The sequence below is a fragment of the Nilaparvata lugens genome, chromosome 2, assembly GCF_014356525.2.
Source record: "Nilaparvata lugens isolate BPH chromosome 2, ASM1435652v1, whole genome shotgun sequence".
Classification (NCBI taxonomy): Eukaryota; Metazoa; Arthropoda; class Insecta; order Hemiptera; family Delphacidae; genus Nilaparvata; species Nilaparvata lugens.
In genome coordinates this window covers 83,886,942-83,907,015 of record NC_052505.1, presented here as the reverse complement: position 1 = coordinate 83,907,015, position 20,074 = coordinate 83,886,942, and the positions used below count along the sequence as shown (strand labels likewise).

At 35.4% G+C, this 20,074-nt stretch overlaps 1 protein-coding gene across 1 annotated transcript in view; it reads right to left on the bottom strand.

Moving 5' to 3' along the window:
• Positions 1 to 20,074, bottom strand: part of LOC111052721 (chondroitin sulfate proteoglycan 4-like) — a 70,184-nt gene that overhangs the window by 12,408 nt on the left and 37,702 nt on the right. Inside the window, exons 13-17 of the mRNA XM_039420228.1 lie at positions 17,661 to 17,928; positions 14,819 to 15,094; positions 10,740 to 10,982; positions 7,158 to 7,402; positions 3,882 to 4,203 (exon numbers count right to left, since the gene is read on the bottom strand). Of these exons, the coding sequence (XP_039276162.1) occupies positions 3,882 to 4,203; positions 7,158 to 7,402; positions 10,740 to 10,982; positions 14,819 to 15,094; positions 17,661 to 17,928 (1,354 nt within the window). The remainder of the gene's footprint in view (positions 1 to 3,881; positions 4,204 to 7,157; positions 7,403 to 10,739; positions 10,983 to 14,818; positions 15,095 to 17,660; positions 17,929 to 20,074) is intronic.

Sequence of the window (20,074 nt, the reverse complement as noted above, 5' to 3'; positions counted from 1 at the left end):
CTTTAGAATTTAGAGATCTCTGAATTCTACCTACATCTGGGTCGGTTACAAATTCCTTAGAAATAATTCAATAATGGAGATCACATGTAAAGAAAATTTAAAACAAAACAATTTAAATACACTATTGGCATCATCCAGCAAAGGAAAAATCCTGTCCACTGAGTGAGAGCATCAATTCAAAGCAAAATCAAGCTAACATGAAACAAAATAACCAAATAGTGAAAAAATAAATTACAATATATTACTCATGTCAAAGAAGAAGTTTTCAACGATCCAGTCTATGAATGCAATATTCATTTTCAAATTTTTGAAAAGAACAGTTTGGGGCATAAGCCTGTTGCACCTCTCCATATAAGTAGCCTAATAGTAGGTAAACATTTTTGTGGTAGGCATTGATAATAGACATTGAATAGAACAACACTCCAAGTTTGAGTGAAATTTGGCCTGCATTGTCAAGACCATGATATTGGTCTTCAAATCTTGTATTCTGGCTGTGCCTTGCATCTATACTTATCAATTACTCTTGCTAATATATGATAAAGAAAAGTTTTCAACAAACTCACAGGTTCAAGATTCAAGATTCAAGATTCAAGATTCTTTATTGCCAGAACAACTTTACATTGTATGAGCACGTCAAAAAACAATATGGTTCATCAACACAATACTAGAGGCAAGGGTAATTTGTGTGTTGTCTCACATAGGTTAAGGGTTTTTGAGAAGAAGCCTAGTTACATTGGAGTCAAGCTCTTTAATCACCTGCCATCTGCAATCAAATGTAGAATTCGCAGATATTTCAAAAAGATGATGAAGAAAATAGCCTTTCTTTTTTGGTAAAAGGGGCATTTTATAGTGTTGACGAGTTCTTTGATAATGGAACCTTACAATAATATATGAAATTACTCATATTATACATGATTGATGTAGTGGCCTACTGTATGGCATATATGTTCTATGTTCTATGTTTTGATTTTATTTTTGACGATACACTATTTGATACTATTAACTTTTTGTACAACAATCTGTAAATAAAGAATTTTATTTGATTTGATTTGTAGGGTCCTTGGACGGTTCACATAAACAAGGGATTTCCAAAACCTGTATAGAAAAAAATCACAAGGGATCAAATCGGGAGATCAGGCTGGGCACTCCAAATGGCTGCTAATTGCGATGAGGCGTCCTGGAAAGTGCTCCCTCAATTGAAGTCACGTTCAGCATATTCCAGCACGATTGCGATCTTGTATAGATGGAAGTGAAGATCATCATGAAGAATACGTCTCATAGAACGATAGGAAAGTCCAAGAGCAGATGCATGTTTGCGCGCAGAATGTTGTGGTGATCTTTACATTGAAACTCTCGCTGCCTCAATGTTCTCAGGTGACATAATGAGTCGAGGGACTTCAGTTCTTCGTCTTGTCGTACTTACAGTTTGTCTGAACGTATTGACCCGCGTAACAATAAATTTTCGGTCCGGGACATTAGGCAATGGGGCTGAATTAAAGCCATTTTGAAATGCGCGCTGGGTTGTGATCACAGAACATCCGCTCGAAAAATAAGTCGATAAATGCACGCTTCTCATTGTTCCAATGAATGATGGCGAATGAACATGTAGGGGAAAAAACTTTATGATCTGACCTCTCTAACGAGACCAAATTTGCTCTACTACGACATAGCTGAATGGCATTCACTTTAAAAAAGGAAGCTTTGCTACTGCACTCGGTATATGTGCAATAATGTTGTGGAACTGTATGTTTGTAATCTCTTCAAGCAGTTATTTTTCAAAATACTTGTAAAATTTTATCTTTGTAACTATTTCGGTTGTAAGGTTACTAACACGAGTTAATTTTGCTGTTTACTTCTTGTGAATCAGAGAAGCATCTTCTACGAGCATGCTACTGATGTTCGGGAGTTTTCCACCCTACATTAGTTACCTTAAGGGCCAATTCCTAAGCGACGACTCTAGCCACGATGTATTAACAGCTATAGTCTATCACTGTATATTGTAGACTACAGTCTTCGTATATAGACTAAAATAATATACAGTAATAGATTACAGCCGTTAATACGACGCGGCTAGAGTCGTCGCTTAAGTAGAGTTTACATTGGTCAAGTTTTCTACAGAACATAAACTACATAAACAGAAACTTGAATCCACCATACCAATGTAAAACCTTCAAGCTATGTCGATTCAAACTTCTTAGTCATGGTAAGGTGCGTCTGATCTAGTGAAGAGGATGAGCTTGTTTTTTCAACTGCGACAGAAACAACTGTATTATAAAAAAACAAGCTTATGCTCTTCACTAGATCAGACGCACCTTACTATGCGTCCTATCAAACGAGCTCTCCCAAAAAAGATAATTTTGGGGTATAAATAAACTATCAGTCAATGCCAAACATGGAAGTCACCTCGAGTATAAAATAACATTTTCTATCTATCGCACGAGCGCATTATTTGTTATTAAATAGAGAAGGATGCTTCAGAAAATATTTAAAACAAACAAATAAATAACCTTCCTTTCAATGACAAGCATGTCTGTTCATTGAATTATAATTTGAAACTCTAAAATCCTGATCAATATGAGATAAAATATATTATTATATATATGTCCTATTTATGACCAGGTGACAAATCTTCAAGTTTTCTTGACTCAAGATGATGTTGAACATGTTTAACCTTTGCATTCAGCTTGAAGGTGCAAACAGTGGTCAGTCAATGTAGAATGTATAAGAACAACTAAATAAAAAGTAGAAAGAAGGAGATAAAAAAGAAAACTTTGAAATTAATTAGATGTCTATATTATTTTTAACCATTTTTTACTTTGCATAGACTTTTAAGATTATTAAAACTTGACTTCAAGTTTGCAATAGTTATTTGTGCAACTAGTGCGCAAAGTGACAGTTTGCTGCACTGAAAGAAACGTTTACGCCCGAGCCGTAGGCGAGGGCGGAATGGTTTGTTGAGTGCAGCAGAGGAACTTTGCGCACGTATTTCACATTAAATTTTTCCTACAGTTACCATTGAATATGAAAAGTAGGTAATTATGTGTAAAATTGCCTGAAATCCATCAAATGTTTGTGTGTGTGTGATGCTGTTATTAATAAAAAACTTAATTTATTGTCAAATTAAATGTTAATGTAGTAGTGTGTGAATGAAGGGGTGGCTGTCACTGATGTGGTGGCTGTCCTCGGTGTCCATGTCCTTGTCCATCGTTATTATTATAATAACAGTCACAGTTACCAACTTCATTTTGATTTTGCTGCACTGGTGCTCCATATAACCTACTAACTATTTTGCGTTGCCATGTTGCAAATCTGGAGTGCAGACAAATTTTTTCCCGCACTAGAGCGGAAAAGTGATTCTTTGCGTTCTGTAATCAGTGCAGCAATGGCCACTTTTCAAGGTAACTGTAGGAAAAAATAATTCCTATTGTATTTTTATAACTTTTAAGTGAAAAAACACCCACATTCTTTTGGTGTGGCGAAAACCGTTTCGTGCTGGTGTACCACATTCTCAAGCCAATCAGAAACTGAAGTAGTTAAAGGTTATGAGGTTGGGAGTGGAGAGGATTTTTGGCGGTTAATTGAGGAGGATTTAAATGCGTTTTTTATGTTTTTCCACTTTTAAGTTATGAAGATACAATAGTAATAATATTAGTGAAAACAAGATGGATAACAAGCAACGGAAAATAATTCATTTTGCAAAATCACTTTTCCGTTTACTTAATGCCAATTAATAAATGTTGAATTCAAAAGTGTTGTCGAAAATGTTGAACTTGACTAAAGTAAACCCTACTTAAGGAACTGGACCTTTACCTGCAGGTACTTGCTAGTACTTCAAGGAAACTTGACTAACATAAACCCTTCTTTATGAACTGGACCTTTACCTGCAGGTACTTGCTAGCCAGTATGACACTGGTGGACTCCTCGACGTGCAGCGAGTGGTTGGCGGTAACGAGGAGTGGCTCCCAGTAGCCGGCGGGGAAGACGCGGATGCGGAACTGGGCCTCGGTGGCCGCACTGCCGCCTCCGCCTCCGCCGCGGTCTACCGCCACGCGGAAGCGGAACGCGTCCTGCACACTGGTCACGTCGCCGTTGTGCCGGTACTGCAGCCGGCCTTGCTCCAGGTCAGCCTGTGTGAACACCTCCACCGCGTCCACGCCTCCCAGCTCCAGCAAGCCTTGGCGAGGACCCTGCGTAATCTCGAACCTGCCATCAAACAACACATTACATTAATTTATTGTACAAAACACTATATGATAACCTTACAGTTGTGTTGTGAGTGATGTTGTGGTACTTTTCCATAATGAAAACACAAATTTGAAATTGTCAACCACTTTTTATTATTATAATTCAATTCAATTCAAAAAGTTATTTATTTCACAAGTCTTACAAGCAATCACAGTGGTAGCCTACATCATAAAATAATAATACACTTTACAATAAAAATAAGACAATGTTAGCACCACAGAAATGACAGCGATATACAAATATATATTAAGAAATATTTACTCTCGCAGAGGCATTACTGCCTGTGTGCGAGAATGAGTCTAAGGTAGGAATGGGCATTTATAAATATTTCGCAGTACTTGCACAGATCGGTTATGCTTGTTGACATTTCAATAATAGTGACACTAAACCCCCCCCCCTGAGAATGAAACTAAATTTCTGCTAACTAAATAATACAACTGAGTTGTAAACAAACAGCTGAAGATGTGGCTGGTAAAGCCACGAAACCTGGTTCTGTATATATTATAATAATTTATAATAATAAAAAGTGGTTGACAATTTCAAATTTGTGTTTTCACTATATGATAATATAATTATGACCAGGGAGGAGAAACTAGGCTGAGCTTGTACCATTTCTCTCAAAAATTTGATATTATTAAGTAATGTTGCCCGAAGTATTACATGTGCTTGATAGTATATATTGATAAATAGTTGGTTGAAAAATAATTCTATTATTTTTTAACTAACAAATCAAGTAGCCCTAATGAAATACGATGACGATAGTTATTTTGCTTTAATCTAGAGTTCTCATTTTAGGGCCGAGACAACCTTAATAATAATAGAGAATCCCCTTCATCAGAGTCTATTAAACGTTGGTTTATTGTGGTTTATTCTATCGTTTTTCAGAAATTATTTCGAACTGACATGGAAAAATATCGCATATTTGATCTTTTTATCCTTTTTTTCGAGTGGTAGAGAAGACTCTATTTAAAGTCTTAACTCCGCCTAATGTAGAGTATTCTCATTTCATTTATCATTATTGAATAATATTAATGGTTTATAATTATGAAGCTATTGAGCTTGATTTGATTGTAGAGCTATGCTGTTACTGTTTCAAACCAACTATGAATAAATTAGAAACTTGATTACTTTGTTTGTCAAGTCTTCAGTTCGTCAAGTTTTCAGGTTGTTAGATTCTCATTTCGAAAAATATTCAGTTCGTCAAGTTTTCAGGTTGTTAGATTCTCATTTCGAGAAATATTCAGTTCGTCAAGTTTTTAGTCTGTCAAGTTTTGAATTTGTCAAGTCTTCAGTTCGTCAAGTTTTCAGTTTGTTGAGTTTTCAATATTTGTAAAATTTTCAGTTTGTTCTCATTTCAAGTTTTCTGTCTGTCAAGCTATCAGTCCGTAAATTGTTTAATTCGTCAAATTCTTCGGTTCGGAAAAACACACATTTTCTGGCATAAATATTTTGCAGGATCTCATACTAGTATGAACCAAATTCAAAATTCAAATTCAAAACTTTATTGTTTCTTCCAAAACCAATACATTCAAAAATTTCACTTGAACAGCAAAAATACAAGAAACCAATCACCTGCAAGGAAAATCCTGTGCGCAGGTGAGAGTTGCCAACATTACATTAACAAAAAATAATAAGAAATTCAATATCATAATATTAAATGAAAGAGATGAAGAAGTGAGAAGAAGGAGAAAGGGAAAGAGAAAGAAAAAGAAAGAGATGTAAGAGTGCCAGCAAAACATACCTTGATAGAGAAAGATAATATGATTTAATCAAAAATTTTATCCTCTATTCTAGTGGTTATTATCCATTCAATAGATCTTCTTTTGAACAATTTATCGGATCTACCATTGATATGTTCAATGAGGTAATCTGGAATGTTATTAATCAATTTATTTGCTATGTAAAAGTATTGTCTTCTGCAAACATTGAGATCCATCTTATGTTTTCAAATCTCTTTCTGGAAGGACGCAAATTGAGATTTGTATCACGGAAAAGAAAAAGATGTCTATTATTTTTATTATAATTATTAGGTTTTTTATATAAAGTTGACGGACTGTTAATACCTTAAACTCATTGAACAAATATTTAGTTGGATACAGACGAGGTTTACCTAGGATAGTTTTAATTAGGTGCTTTTTAATAATAAAAAGTTTGTTAAAATGAGCATTCAATGCACCCCCCCCCAAGCCCGAATACCGTATTGTAATACCGATTGTGCATATGAGTAGTATATCAGCTTTGTTATGTTTACATTGTTCAGTTGTTTGATTTGATAAAATTTGTAAATAAGAAATCTTAGTTTTTTACACATGTTATCTATATGGGTGTTCCATCTTAGATAGGGATCAATTGTTATACCTAATATTTAACATTATCTTTTTTATTTATTTTCGGACAAGAACATAGGTTTTCACTGTTGCAATTTAGTAAATGGATTTTGATGGTATTGAGTGACTGTGGTTGAGTTGATGCGTTTGGGAAGAAAGAAATGAAGACGCTTTTATCTGTGTTTAGAATTAGAAGATGTTCATTCAGCCAAGAATGTAGCCAATAGTAATTGAGGCCATTTCCGGAAAAAGGGCACATACCCAAAAATCGTGTTTAGAGTGAAATCAATTAAAATCCAGCTCTCTGATAATAAATTCGAATTTGGGAAGTTTAATAAAATATAAAGCTATAATAGAAATATAAATTTTCAAACAGCTGTGTATATTGATACAAAAACACTCAGAGTGCTCAGTTTTCGAGATACTGCTTTGAAGTTTTCTGAGACCACTAAAACAACATGGCGAATCGATTAAAACAATAATCTGAAAAAGAGATCATAGGCCTGTGTGCCCCTTTAACATAAATGGCCTCAATTCCACTGTTGATTGGTTTACTTTTACAATAATTCTTTGAACGCGACTGACCTGATCTGGTCCTGCTTGAGGTTGACATTGGTGTCGGCGCTGAGGTGGTGCGTGGTGATGGGTGCCGCGCCCCCCTGCCTCACCACCAGCCTTGTGTTGTTGGTGACCTCGACGTAGGGCGGGGAGGCCCGCACCTCCAGTGCACCCTCACCATGGTGCACACCGTCGCTCACCCACAGACTCACGCGGCTCTCCACCACGTCACCCTCATGTCTGAACAGCACCTTGCCGTCGTCCAGGTCAGCCTTCGAATCACATTTCAACAAACAAGTCACATTTTAAATAGAAAAATATCAAGGCTTAAAAATTAAGACAAAGGTTTGGTTAGGATTAGAAGAAGAAGGATAAAAGAAATGGGAAAAGGAAGAGGGAGGGGGAAAGAGAAATAGGAAGAGAGAAGAAGAGGAAGATTAATTGAGTACTCATTTATGTAGATTACAATATATACTGGCTTATACTCATATACAATAGCTTACAATACAGCAAAATTATAGATGAATTTAAAAATATAGACTAAGAAAATAATTATTGAACTGCATATGATATGAAAAAAGCAATTGATAATAGCAATAGATAATATTGTTATGCATCTACATAAATTGGCGTAGCTTTGGACATATCAATGTCCATTCTTTGGAAAGAATATTCAAAATACCCTCCTACTAACTCTCTACCATAAGAAGGAGAAGAAGGAGAGAGAGAGAGAAGAGAAATAGAAAGAAAAGGAACATTTTCAGAGTTTTTTATTCATATAAAGTTGAAATGTATCCTGGATTTTATACTAATATATCTAACTATCCAGTTCCTACCTACTTTGGCCATTTCGAAGTTTAAATGCAATATCAACTTGTTTATTATTGCATTTAAACTTGAAAATAGCCAAAGTAGGCCGAAACTAGTTGTTTGAAATGCTTTACAGTTTTTAAAATGGTTTAAATAAGAAGGTACTTCATGTATTTTTTATTAATTCTATCCATCTATCTATAATATTATAAGGAAAAGAATTGGCTTATACATGTACGGGATAGGAAATAAATAATATCAGCTATAAAATTTCCCCAGTACAAAGCACTAGATACTGCATAGAGAAACGATAGCATAAGTAGATATCCCATGGTATAGGGCGTTTATGTTATCCAAGCCGATAGTTCACGTAGTTCTTTCCCATGCAGCTGTGTGAAGCTGGTAGTTTCTCAAATTGTGCCGTTCATACACTATCACCCCAACAAAACAGTAAAAATTGACAATAATCGACAGTAATCGGCTTGAGATAACAGTAAAAGTTGCGACATAAATTCCCTATACCATGGGATATTTACTTACGCTTTTGTTTCTCTATGATACCTGCTAGTAAATTTTTAACTCAATTCTTTTTATTCAATTTATTTCACTAGAAACACAAAAACAATACAAAGATGTGACAATTAGAAAAATCTGGTGTGGTACACTCAGACAACTTTCCTTTCTCATTGAACTGCAAGCCTCATTCTCAAACGAGAATAATTTAGGGGAATAACATAATGACGATTGGCGGCAACATAATTATTTGCAACTACGATCAGACTACTGTATATGTGTATATAATAATTATTGTTTTTAGAGTACTTTCTCCTTTGTGTAAATTGTGAAATTCGATGATTTTTTAAAAGTCGTCAAAACAGCTGTTCTACAGATGAAATATCTTTACTATGACTGTGTACTTTTTATAAACTGCTCTACCTACCTACCTCATATACGAGAAGGAGGTTACAAAGTCCATTTCTAAAGGATGGGGTGGACTCCCCATTAGTTTCCCAGGAAAAAGACTCATGCCAGTTGATAAAGCTGATAACTATACAGGGTATGAATTTGAAAAAAAATCGTTAGAGCCGTTTTTGAGAAAATCGTGAAAAGCATGGTTTTTAGTAACTGTCATTTTTCTCAAGAATATTACGGAGCTTCTGCAATTTTCCCAGAGATGAGACTCATGTCAGTTGATAGGGCTTATGAATTGCTCTATCCATGGTATAAATTTGAAGAAAATAGTTAGAGCCGTTTTCGAGAAAACCGTGAAAAACATGGTTTTTAGTCATTATCCGCCATTTTTCTCATGAATATTACGGAGCTCCTGAAATTTTCTCAGAAATGAGACTCATGCCAGTTGATAGAGCTTATGAATCCATGGTATAAATTTGAAGGAAATCGTTAGAGCCGTTTTTGAGAAAAACGTGAAGAACATGGTTTTTTAGTAATTATCCGCCATCTTTAATTGAATTTCTTATTGTCGGATCCTCATGGTATAAGGACCTGAAGTTTAAAATTTCAAGTCAATCGGTTAATTAGGAATGGAGTTATCGTGTTCACAGACATACACACATACACACACACAGACCAACACCCAAAAATCATGTTTTTGGACTCAGGGGGCCTTTGAAGGCCCTTTGAAGATTAGAAATTTGGTAATTAGAGTACCTTATTTTTTTGGAAAGCAATACTTTCCTTACCTATGGTAATAGGGCAAGGAAATTAAAAAACAATAATTATCATTCTAAATATCTATATCAACTATCTGCAAATAATCCTCGGCTGGAGGTGAAGAGGTACTGGCATAAGTGAAACACTTGTTCGCCAGTAGGAGTAGAGACTTATTAAGTGTTTCTAGATCTTAAGCTAATAATTTAAATTGCCTGATAATTATGTTAAACAAGCTTATTATGCTCTTTTCCATTCAATCCTGTCTTATGGTATCAGGTTATGGGGCCATTCCTCAGCTGTAAAAAAAATATTAGTTTTACAGAAGAAAGCAGTCAGAATGATAAGCAATGCAGATTACCTAGATCATTGTAAACCTCTATTCAAGGAAAGTTCAATATTAACAGTCTTCAATGAATTTTCGTATCAGTGCTTGAAGGAGATAAAATTGAGAGAAAATGTATTGACGGTTGCCAGTGACATTCACAATATCCGACTAGGGCCAGTGGAGATCTTCACGTACCTAGGTGCAGACTCAGCAAATCTCTTTCGAGTTTTCCAATAGTGGGGATAACATTTTTCAACCTTTTACCAGTCTCCTTCCGTACCCTTCCCCTGCCTAAATTCCTCAGATATTTGAGAAAATGGATCATAGAAAATCCATTCTACTCTTTAAAGGAATTCAGGACAGGGGTAGGTAGAAGAAAATTATTAATGTCAACTATTATATGAAATATTTAATTATAACGTAGCCCTTATATGGGTGAACTATTGAATGCTATTGATTGATTTTGTCGTCTTTACTCATTTTAAGGATTTTTTATTATTGATTTTATTATGTATTTTGACCTAATTATGATTTCATTATGTATTGTAATTTTAAAAAATATTTTGTGACGTAGCCTTATGTACTACTGTATCGCCAGGCTAAGTAAATTGATTGATTGATTTATTAAAATGGAATCTTTTTATTCAAACAATTGTAAGTATATTTAGAATAAATTCTATCAATTGTGAATTAATCCTGAAAATAATAAATAGTTTTAAACGCTGCTAAAAATGTTGATCTCATACAATATTAAGATAGAAGTAATAGTTGAATAACAAAACGACAGTTTCAAATGAAATTACCTGAGTGAACTGGAAGATAGGCGTGGCCGGATTGTGCGCACTGAATATGCCTCCGTTGGGGATTCCGCGGCGGGTGTAGACAATGTCCTGCGGCGTGCAGTCGATGTCGGCATCAATGTACCTCAAGTGGCGGCCGGTCAACAGGCGCTCGCCGTTCTGCACCACTCGGAACACCGACTCCACCACTCGCACCGGCGCGTTGTCGTTTGTCAAGTTTATCGTTATTTTCAAGTCGCCGACAAACTGCAAAGGTCATTTTGCAACAGTTAATAACAATAATATTTTGATTTTTGAATGTAAGTATTACAATATTACAATTAAAATTGTAAAAAGACGAAAAGGTATGAAAATTTGGAACGACGAGATTTCTCAAGCTATTGCAGACAAGAAAAAGCATACAAGGAACTCCTTCAGTCACCAACAGACCACACAAAAGAAAATTATCGGCTCAAACGTAATATAGCGAAAACAACTATTAGGAAAGCACATGAAGATTCATGGGATAGATTCATCTCAGGAATAGAAGATGACCTTCATGGCAGGCAGGAAGTTGCTTACAAATGGATGAGACACCTCAATAGTACGGTCAAAGAAATGGCTGAGATAAAAAATGTGAGCAAACATGAATGGATTGAACACTACAAGAACTGTGGTATGACAAGATTTGCCAGTCATGGAGAGTATTGACCAGCGGATGGATCCAGTGAGTGATGTTGATCTCATAAGCATTGATGAGTTGGAAGAAGCCCTCAATCAAACGAAAAATAGGAAGGCAACTGGGGTGGATCTGCTAAATATGGAGCTTTTAAAATATGGCGGAACATTACTGAAATTTCGACTGCTTCATCTAATCAACATGTGCTGGACATCACGTTATGTGCCTGAGGAGTGGAGAAAAGCTTTAGTAATATCTCTATTCAAGAAGGGAAGCAGAAAAGACCCGAATAATTATAGAGGTATATGCTTGTTGAGCAATGTCTATAAATTGTACAGCAGAATTCTGAACAATAGACTTCGGAAAATCTCTGATGTACTTCTATTAGAGGAGCAGGCTGGTTTCAGAAAGGGTATGATCATGTATGGACGATGTTTTCTCATTGAAACAGATCATAGCAAAAAGAGTAGAATTCAATTTAGACACACCTTGCATTCGTGGACTACGAAAAAGCGTTTGATAAAGTCAATCGTCAATTATTGTTAGATAAGTTGATCAAACGAGGTTTCCCAATTAATTTAGTCGAAGTCATCAAGAGTTTGTACAGCGAGACAAAAATAATCCTAGACTGCTCAGGCTCCCAGTCAGAAGAAATTGTTATCAATGTTGGTTTGAGACAGGGTTCTCCTCTCTCACCAACTCTCTTCAATATTTATGCGGACGACCTTTGTAGGAAGTGGAAGCAACAAATTCACCCAGGTATACAACTAACACACAATATTGCTGTCAATTCATTATGGTTTGCAGATGATCAAGTAATATTGCAGGAATCAGAAGACAATCTGCAAAGAGCAATATACCAACTCAATCTCCTGAGCTCAGAATATAATATGAAGATTTCCTTGCACAAAACAAAAGTGATGGCGTTTCTGGGGAAGTCTCCAATACGTTCTAAAATAGTTCTCAACAACATAATACTGGAACAGGTATCACATTTCAAATATTTGGGATGTGATATTACATACGAGGAAGACCACGACTTGAATGCAAAAATTAACAGATTCCAGTACATATGCGGAACTATTAACATAACTCTCAAAAATAAAGCCCGAAAAGAGACGAAACTCAAATTTTATAAAGTAATGGCCGTCCCTACACTTTTGTATGGCTCTGAAACCTGGGTACCAAAGAGAAGAGAGTGGAGCAGGTTACAGGCGGCCGAAATGAGATTTTTAAGGTCAGTGAAGGGATGCACCAGAGAGGACAGGCTTTATAATATCGATATCCGTAGAGAGCTCAATGTGATCTCTATACCTCAACAAGTTGACGAGAATCGACAAAAGTGGAGAAAACACGTTGAGAGAATGGGAAACGGAAGAATCCCGAAAGCTGCCATTGCTTACAAGCCAGAAGGGAGGAGAAGTATTGGCAGACCAAGAAAAAGGTGGGAGAATGTTTGAAGGCGGAACAGGTATTAATGCCTACCCCTGTAAGAAGACGACGACAATTAAAATAAGATTGCTTGGGGAAGTATTCAGTGATAATTACTGATTTTGAAAAAAAAATATATTCAATATTTTGATTTGTGTGTAAGTGTAACCGCCATGAGGGGAGAGATTTGTAGAATACTAAAGGAGTCATAGGACTTGATAATCAACCAAATTTTGCTTTCTATCTAAATAATTATCTATCTAGATAATAATAAAAGTGAGGTCTAAGATTCAAGTCGACTGTTTGGCATTTCTCTTAATGTTTGAATGTTTAAATGTTTATATGTTGCGCATTTACAATAATTGTCCATGTACCATAAAACATCACTGCCTGCCCATGAATAGTCACATTAATGTACTCATAAGTCATTTAAAGCATTATTGCCTATTGGTCAATGGGGTTTGCCTATTGGGATGGAGCATTAGACATTCCATCGCGAAGGGAAATTATACAACCTGGGCCCTGTTGCATGAGAAATCCAAATTTTTGTAATTTCATATCGTATACTATTAAACGAGCAATTTCTGTTTACATGTCTGTATGTCACTGGATCTCGAAAACGGCTCTAACGATTCTTACGAAATTTGGAACATAGTAGGTTTATAATAGAAAAATTCGATTGCACTAGGTCTCATCCCTGGGAAAACTCGCTGAAGGACATTAAAAGGATAATACTTATTCATCCTTGGGAAATAGCTGATAATTTCGTCGTCTGTCGATAATGGGAGTGAGTGAGCGAGTGTATGTGTGTGGGACTGAGAAAAAAATTATGTCTCAGCTGTTGAACTATTGCAATCATTCCATCAGGTACTTAGTACCGGTTGCACATAAGCCGGTTATAATTTTAATCCTAATTAATTCCAGGAAAAGCAATCAGAGAAGCCGTCTTTTTAAAATGGTCTTCTCTAATTTGGTTCACGTGAAAGTAATCAGGATTAAAATTTAACCCGCTTTTGCGCGACCGGGCCTTTGTGAGAGATTTTTGCATTCCACTGGGAATCTCAATCTCAATCGACTGTGATTAGATAGAACCTTTCTTTATAAACTATAAATATATTTTTCCTACAGTTACATTGAAAAGTGACCATTCCTGCACTGATTACAGAACGCAAAGAATCACTTTTCCGCTCTAGTGCGCAACGTATTACTTTGCGTACTCTTAATACTTAGGGTATTATCTTGCAGCCATCCCAATCAGCTGTTGACATTGTTGGCGTGTATTTTGAATGCGAATTTGTTCTATCTATATTTTTTCTGATTTTCAAATAAATAAAAATGAGAACTCATTAAATTATACATTTTGAATATTATTAATATAATTCATTATTTCAAATGATATATTTTTCATCATAAATTGATTAGTTTGAAAATTATTTAGAAATTAAGAATTACTCAAAATTTTCAAATTAATTGGATCATTTAATTTTTAATTTGAATAAATTATCGATTATTAATTTTCAATTGGATTATCAAGTTCAAAATAAATTAAAGTTGTTATTAATAACAAAATTATACAGACAAACATTGGATGGATTTCAGCCATCATTTTACCCATAATCAACCACTTCTCATTTTCAATGGTAACTGTAGAAAAATTTAATGTGAAATACGTGCGCAAAGTTTCTCTGATGCACTCAAGAAACCGTTCCGCCCTCGCCTACGGCTCGTGCGTAAACGTTTCTTTCGGTGCAGCAAACTGTAACTTGCGCACTAGTTGCACAAATAACTAATAATCTCCTCTTTCGTGATAAATTCTTTATGCTCTTGTACTCCAGAGCGAAGCTCGGTCCCCCTATATTTCTAATAGCCAGCCGACTACTAATATGATTTCATCGCGAAGAGAAAATACAAATTTACAAAATTATCATCTATAAAATAGAAAATATACGATTGTAGATCCGATTGGAGGATCAAAAATTGCCATTTTACTCACAAGAAAGTCCTCGTTCTGGGTCGACAAGGCGACAAACTCGAACGCATCCGAGGTGGTTTCGGAGTCATCGTGCGTGTAGCGCAGCCGTTTGTCGGACAGCTCGTTGGGTGAGAAGTAGGAGACGTTTGACCTGAGGGTGGCGGTGCGGTCACTGTTGAGCACATCCAACCACCCATGCGTCGGCCGTCGGCTGATTTCGTATCTTAGGCCGGTCACCATCGGAGCAGTCAGCCACAGGATCTCTTTCGTCAGGAACTGGTGACCACCTTCCATTACCTAGTTCAAGGAGAACGTTATTTCATATAAATTGTCTTTCTATCATACTGAAAGTAGTTTCCATCATTGAAATCAAACGGAATGATTTCATTGAGTAATTAATTCTTCGAGAAAATTTATTCTTTGCATTCAATGGTCATGAATATGGAGTAAAAAGGTTGAATGAAAAGACTAAGAAATGTCAAAAGCCACAGATTTATTGATACTTAGAAAGACCGGTTTCGGTTATTACACCATTGTCAATCTCTGATAAACTAAAACTAATTACAAGAACAGCAGAATTTATACTAGTAGGCGAGTACTGCTATTGGTCAAGGGCATGAACGCCTGCGATTCTGTTGCTTAAGCCGCCATTTTGTCACACCGTTGAGTGGGAGGACACTGTCTAGCTGGGCCAATGGCAGGCGTTCATGCCCTTGACCAATAGCAGTACTCGCCTACTAGTATAAATTCTGCTGCTCTTGTATTTAGTTTTAGTTTATCAGAGATTGACAATGGTGAATAACCGAAACCAGTCTTTCTAAGTATCAATAAATCTGTGGTTTTTGACAATTTCTTAGTCTTTTTCATTCAATATGAATAGTTACCACAATATCAACTTCTCAACTACACAAAAAGAGTAAAAAGGTATTAATTTACTGTACAATAAGTGGAAAAATTATAGCTTGAATATAACATCTGCTAAATGTCTTCCATTGGAATCTATGTAATTTATTTATTTATGTATTCATGGAGACAACAGGTAGAACCCCATTTTGCCTCCTTCACACAATACAATAATTTTCAACATAATAAAAATTTATATTTTCAATAAAAAGAAGATGAAAAATATTGTAGGTAAAATGTAATCTAGGGTCATTCAGTGGAAAGGGATGATTTTAATAAGTGACTAATTCTTTAAGATTTTTTTAAATTAAATTGTCATGAATATGGAGTGAAAAGGTAGTAATTTACTGTAAATTAAGGCTCAACTCACACTTAGGCGACTCAGGTCGAGAAGAGACTCGACTCTAGTCGAGAACATGTGTTATCAAATGGTGACGTCGCGGAGACTAGAATCGACTGGTCTGAGTGTCACCATTTGGAAACACATTCTCTCGACTAAAGTCGAGTCTCTTCTCGACCTGAGTCGCCTAAGTGTGAGTTGAGCCTAAGTGTCAAAATCATAGAGTTATTTTAATAATCTTTTTATATAAATCTTCTGAAGCAAAATATAAATTTGAATTATCTCTATATATAAAAATGAATGTCTGTGTGTTAGTTTGTTTGTAAGTTTGTTTGTTCCCTATAGACTCGAAAACTACTTGACAGAACGGCATGAAACTTTGGGAATATGTTGTGTGAATATTGGGGATGGTTTCTGACCAGAAATTTTATAGGGGGGCTAATAATAATTATATATTAATCCTTTTACAGACCAATGTTTTCCGAAATTGTCGGCCGAGCGGCTAACGTAGAACGGGAAGATCATCATGATTCAAGATCATGTTGTGATAATATGATTTAGCATCTAAACTTACCAGCTGCAATTAACACATCACTCTGTGATAAAATTGTTAACTGGTATTAAAAGGATAGTTTTAAGCAATTATGAAGTCCGTATTGAGATGTAAATGAAAATATTGATAGTCAGATAAATTTCATGATTCACCAAATAAAGTCAAGTGTGACATGAGATACATTTACTTTTTGGCGGTACGAAGTTCGCCGAGTAAGCTAGTAATTGATAAAAATTAAACTTAACTTCAAATATTGAATGTAATGAAGTATGAATGTTATCAGTCAGATATGTCGTAGAATCGTTAGATGATTAAATAAAAACTCATCTTACAACTGATATAACGAAAACTATCAAATTACAAGTTGACTATTATATGTATTATTGTTATTTATTCATTGTTTTTCATTAATCTTATTATGTTTATGACTTGTGTTGATGATTGATGACTTGAAGTGTCGAGGACTTGATGACTTGTGTTTTTATTTGATTACAGCAATATCCATCAATATGCTTGATGTCTGTGAAGAAAAATCTAGATTCATTCACTTTAGCTAACGAAATTCATGGTCATGTAACAAAGAGAAACCAGAATATATTCCAGTTAAGAGTCAGATTGGAGCGAACAAGTAGAAGCTTTCCCTCATATGGTTTTAGGTTTTTAATATGCTACCTAATGAAAAAAGAAGCCTGCCCCGTGTGACTTTCAATAGAAGGTAGAAGTCATGGTTGATCTCCAACCCCTTCTATTCTATTCATGAATTCAGGGACGCCAACCTCAAATCGATGATTGCCAGCTCATCTGTACAGTAATTATTTTATCTACCTATTATATTCGCAAGTTAACCACATTACATTTTTAGACTATATTAATTTCATCTCTAAGGATTAAAATATGAGTATTTTGCATGAATTATATTTCCAAAGACTAAGTTTAGTGCATATGTGATAATAATTTAAGTTGATAATAAATATGTTATTGTAATATCTATGACTTACCTAGCCTAAGGTACTTAATGTATTTTTTTGGATGAAATAAATCATTGAATCCAAGACTCTCAGACTGACCTTGAGTGTGTTGAGTACGATGTTGACACTGCTGACGAGGTGGGCGGCAGGCGTGTGGGAAGAGTGAAGAGTATGGTGGGGGGGGCAGCGCCTGGCAGTGGGGCGCCGACACGCGGAAGGCGAGACCATCCTGGATGGGAGAGTAGGCCGTGTGGTGGAGGCGGTAGGCGACCAGGCGGCTGTCAACCTCCGCCTGCGTGAACTGCTGGCCCACGCGTAGTGTACGCGACTCCACCGATAGCTCGCCGTAGCGTGGCAGGCCCACCACCTAAAAGTCAGGCAAGCATTAGTCACATCACTGTAGAGAACTTGACGAACTGAGAACTAGACAAAATGAGAGCTTGACGAACTGAAAACTATACAAAATGATAACTTTACGAACTAAAAACCTGACAGAGGATACATAAAAACCTGAAACTTGACGATTTGGAAAGTTAACAGAATGAGAACTTGACAAACTAAATCAGTTCACTACTGTTAATCTCAAACTAATCTACAATTTTTACAAAATTAATCAACTCAAAGACCTTAATATAATAAGAGCATCACTGTAGAGAACTTGAGAACTGAGAACAAGACAAAATGAGAATTTTACGAACTAAAAACTTGACAGATGATACATGAAGACCTGAAACTTGACGATTTGGAAAGTTGACTGAATGAGAACTTGACAAACTGAATCATTTCACTACTGTTCATCTCAAACTAATCTACAATTTTTACAAAATTAATCAACTCAAAGACCTTGATATAATAAGATAATATAATAAGAACAATTTACTTTGCATATGCCCATTCTTTATTTCAGTATGCAATTGAAGCATGGGGCGGTCCATTTGACTGTCATTTTAATAAAGTGTTCACATTGCAAAAACATCTTATAAAGGTGCGTACAGATATACGCGCCGCGAACATGAGCAATTCACTTTTAATCAGCTGATTATATCTGTATTTTTACAGAAACGGTGAGATACAGATATAAAAAGCTTGGCATCAGCTGATTGAAATTCTCATGTTCGCGGCGCGTATATCTGTACGCACCTTAAGAGCAGCGTTGGGTAGACCAAGACGATACCCAAGTCGGACCCTTTTTGAAGAATTAGATGTACCCACCCTCACGTCAGATTTATGTAATGAAGATTGTTTTGTATCTGAATAAAAAGGTGAGTAATTTGGAAACCAGAAATACACCCTACCCGACGCGTCAGTTTCAAATATGTTTAATATAGATTTAGTAAGACTGGTAGTATGTAAAAACATCAGTTTTTTTATTTTTGTAACATATTTTCTAACAAAATTCCAATATATTTCATCAATAGTAAATTAACTAAAACTCTTCTCGAAAAAATATCTGAATGGACTAAGAAAATTTTTATTCAACACTTCCCAAATTCTAATAATTTAATGTAATAATTTATAATGTAAAGTTATGGAAAAATTATTCTTATAGATGTAGCCTATGGTACTGTTGTCAATCAGTTATGGCATTAATAATATCACATCGTATTGAGCAATGATTGTTTGTCAGATTAGCGTTTTATTAATAGTTCATTTTGGTTGTTTTGGTTTGTAGCCGGATGGGTTATTTTATTTCTGTTTTTGCCTTTGTATTTGTTATTTTCTTTATACTAATCTTATTGTTTGTAGTTTTATCATTTTGCAAGCAAGTTTTAAAAAATATATTTCAAAAATGAACTCACAGCTAGCGCACAAGTTTGCTTTGCTTGCTGTGCCAATTCTATTTATTCAATCGAAATGTATTATTCATTTCCATGATTATGTATTTACTGTGTATTTCAGTTATTATTGTATTAATAATTTGAAGTATTTCAAGTGATTTTGTATTTTGTATTCTTGTATTTTAGCGAAATAAAGATTTTGATTTTGATTTGAAAGCTTGAGGTGCTAAACATTTGAGGTAATGAAGACCTTACGAACTGAAAACTTGACATTCTAAAAACTCAACTTCCTGAAAACTTGATGAACTGGTAAATTGACAATCTGAAAACTTGGACAAATTAAAATTTGCCTGATTGAGCACTATAATCTGTTATTCAAGGTCATTTTCTACTCGGCCTTCGAGTCGAGATTAAAATTTTCGGGCCTTCAGCTGATCTCGTCAGAGCTTGACGTACTGAAAACTTGACGAATTAAAAAATTGGCAAACTGAAAACTTGACGAAGTGAAACTCTTGACTTTCATGTGTGAAAACAGCCTATCTGCCGAAGAGGGCGAGAATTTAATGAAAATTGGACATGGAGTTTTAAAATGATGGTGATAGTCTCTAATAAACGTGGATAGTCTCTAAACAAGAGTAGAATTCTATAAAGTTAGGAAATAAATTATTTAATGGTGGATTCAGGTCTAACTTGATGCAAAGTACTTCATTCAATATTACCTCTAAAAATCCAAGT